General features: G+C 30.6%; 1 protein-coding gene across 1 annotated transcript; it reads left to right on the top strand.

The window, feature by feature from the left end:
- Nucleotides 1-416: 416 nt before the first annotated feature.
- Nucleotides 417-2,542, top strand: LOC124939394 (1-aminocyclopropane-1-carboxylate oxidase homolog 11-like). Its single transcript, XM_047479873.1, has 3 exons — nt 417-937; nt 1,894-2,215; nt 2,297-2,542. The coding sequence occupies exons 1-3, from the start codon at nt 417-419 to the stop codon at nt 2,540-2,542; spliced, it is 1,089 nt and encodes a 362-aa protein (XP_047335829.1).
- The last annotated feature ends 501 nt before the right edge of the window (nt 2,543-3,043 follow it).

The following is a 3,043-nucleotide window of genomic DNA, read 5'->3' as shown; positions in this document are numbered from 1 at the left end:
TCAATTTCAATCATATTCTCATTCATTTATTTGAACCCATCCTCCCTTAGTCATTTTATTTTAAAACAGTTATTATAATTTATTTGACCCAAATAACTGTCACCGCCTCAAAACTCCCCAATGCCTCAAGAAAAAAGATGATGATGACGATCACTTCTTTAGTAATATATTATAATAATAATTATTATGTAACTATAAGATATTAAAATAATAATTTTAAACAAAATACATGTTAAACTGTTCCACATAATTGTGTCACAATTTTTTTGATCCACATCCCATTGAATAATTAAATAAATAAGTCATATTTGACTACATTATAAAATATCCTTACCCAAGTTACCCATTAATTTCCCCAAGTTTACATCTTTTTGTATAAAAAGAGAGTTAGAACAAGAATAGAATTATAACTCATAATGGATTACCAAAGAGAAAAAGATCTCAAGGCTTTCGAGGAGTCCAAAGCAGGCGTGAAAGGGTTAGTGGATAGGGGAACACTAACCAAACTCCCTAAAATCTTCGTCCGACCACATGATGAGATAGCCAAGGATTTGGACACTTGGCAACAAACATCCTCAGATTGTCCAGAGATCCCACTAGTGGATCTCCGGACAATCTTTGAGAACGACCGTGAAGGGCGTGGCGAGATTGTGCGACAAATCCGAAAGGCATCGGAAAGTTGGGGCTTCTTTCAGGTGATCAATCACGGCATCCAAAGTTGCGTTCTTGAAGGAATGATAGACGGTGTGCGAGCCTTCCACGAGGATGATGTGGAGGCGAAGAAAGCGCTTTTCAGTCGTGATCGCTGGAAAAAGGTGAGGTTTGAAAGCAACATTGACTACAAGAAGACGCGGTTTGTAAATTGGAGGGACACCATGAGCATTGGTAGGGAGAAACCTGAAGGTCGTGATCTTAGTGAAGTTCCAGAAATATGCAGGTATTCATAATTTAAAATAAATAAAAATTCCATTTAGATTGATTTTATTTCTAGTTAAATTAGTATTAACAATACAAAAAAATATATAATTATCGACATTTTGCCTCATATGCCTCCTAAAATAAAATAAAATAAAATATCAAAATGTATGTGTAAAAATAAAAACATTTGTTGTTATTGTTTAATTATTGATTGAATTAATTAATATTAAAAAGTTAAGAAAACATTTAGGCCTTCAATAGAAATGCCGTGACAACCTTTATTTTTGTGAGAATATATATTAGCTAGGAGTAACAATTAACTAGTAAGATAGAGAAACAAACCCATTATGTAAAAAAAATCAAGGAAAACATGAATATAAAAAAGAACATGTCACAAATCAAAGTCATTAATGTTCCAAAGAATCAAGCTAAACATTAATCTAAATATTAATTTTTCTATTATCATATTTACAATGTTTTGCTACATTTTTCTTGTAATTAATATCAAATGAATCTTACATTTTTTTTCTCTTTTATATGGTTTTATATTTTTAGCCGACCCTAATAGTTATAGTTCATCATTTTTATTTAAAACATTTTCATAAAAATTAAACTCGAAATATTTGTTTTTTTAGATAAAATCTTGACACTTTAAATAACTTATTATTTATCTACTATCTTTTAGAACAAAAAAATATTATAGATGAACATATTCCTTTTTAGGCAATGGCATAAGAGATTTATTATGTAAGAGTGAGTATTGAGTTACCATCAAACTGCCCATATATTCAATTGAATCTAAACATGTTGGTTCCTTCAAGTTCAAGTGACATAGGAGTATTTAATTGTACTTGTATGATTCTTAAATATCTTGTTTATAATTGATATAAGTTAATATAACATCTTTTTTATAAATAATAAATAAATATTAGAGTACTATTATTTTACATTTTACTGATTTTTGCTTCAATTTAGAGACCGGATGTTAGATTTTATAAAACGCACCCGAATAATTGGTGAGACTCTACTTGAGCTATTAGCGGAGGCTCTGGGGCTAAAAAAGGATCATTTGAGGGAGCTTGATTGCTTGAAAGCTCAAACCATATTTTGTCATTATTATCCAGCTTGTCCAGAGCCAGATCTAACACTCGGAGCTAGTAGGCACACTGATCCATCATTCTTCACAGTTCTACTCCAAGACAAACTTGGCGGCCTACAAGTTCTGCACCAAGATCGTTGGATCGATGTTAACCCCGTCTCGGATGCTCTCATAGTCAACATAGGCGATCTTCTCCAGGTTTATTTGATCAAAATTAATGAATATTATGAAGATTTTATCTTTTATTGTTAACTTTAATTAATTTGATTCGGATTATAGATTTTATCCAACGACAAGTTCAAGAGTGTAGATCACAGGGTGGTGTCTAGCCATGTCGGGCCACGAATATCAATTGCTTGCTTCTTTAACGGTGTTGCGGACACGGGAAAGGTTTATGGTCCTATAAAAGAAGTAATATCTAATGGAGATTTTCCTTTATACAAGGAATTCACTATTAAGGAATATTTTATCAATTACTTTTCTAAACCGAATGGAGAACTTGGCTCAAATAAGTTTAGAGTATAATAAAGACCAACTATCTTGATAAATGAAAGTGTTGAAAATAAATAGGCTAAAAGTGTGCTTATATATATACATCAACTCTTAAAACAACAAATTGTTTTTGTTATTTTTGAAGTTTATGTACATTTTTTATACAATAAATTAATGTACTTTTTTAAAATAAATATGGAATAACCTATTTTTTTTTATGTAACTTATGTTTGCATTGGTATCTATATATATAATAAAATAAAATGTTGGTGTCTTTATCTAGGGTTTGTGGAATCTTTTGTTTATCCTTCAATCACTTTCTAATAATTGATTTTGTTGGTCAATATTTTAGGAGTACGATTGAACTAAATAAGGGTCTCAACTCTCAAATGTATTTTTGTGCACACTTATTGAGCCACAAATCATAAGTGGGGTCATTAATTTGATGAAGTAATTAAAAACCATTGTCAAGATTAAGTATAAGAGGAGAAAATATTGACCTTATTTGCAATAAAATAAATCATGTCTAAATCG

Source organism: Impatiens glandulifera, chromosome 5 (assembly GCF_907164915.1).
Source record: "Impatiens glandulifera chromosome 5, dImpGla2.1, whole genome shotgun sequence".
Taxonomy (NCBI): Eukaryota; Viridiplantae; Streptophyta; class Magnoliopsida; order Ericales; family Balsaminaceae; genus Impatiens; species Impatiens glandulifera.
Note: the sequence above shows the minus strand (reverse complement) of the source record. Positions and strands in the feature narration are given on the sequence as shown.

What these genes read in the sequence shown, in the direction of transcription:
- LOC124939394 (XM_047479873.1), top strand. Translation starts at nt 417, where the DNA reads ATGGATTACCAAAGAGAAAAAGATCTCAAGGCTTTCGAGGAGTCCAAA. An exon ending in GAAGTTCCAGAAATATGCAG is followed by an intron (nt 938 to 1,893) that starts GTATTCATAATT and finishes GCTTCAATTTAG; the next exon opens with AGACCGGATGTTAGATTTTA. An exon ending in ACATAGGCGATCTTCTCCAG is followed by an intron (nt 2,216 to 2,296) that starts GTTTATTTGATC and finishes TTCGGATTATAG; the next exon opens with ATTTTATCCAACGACAAGTT.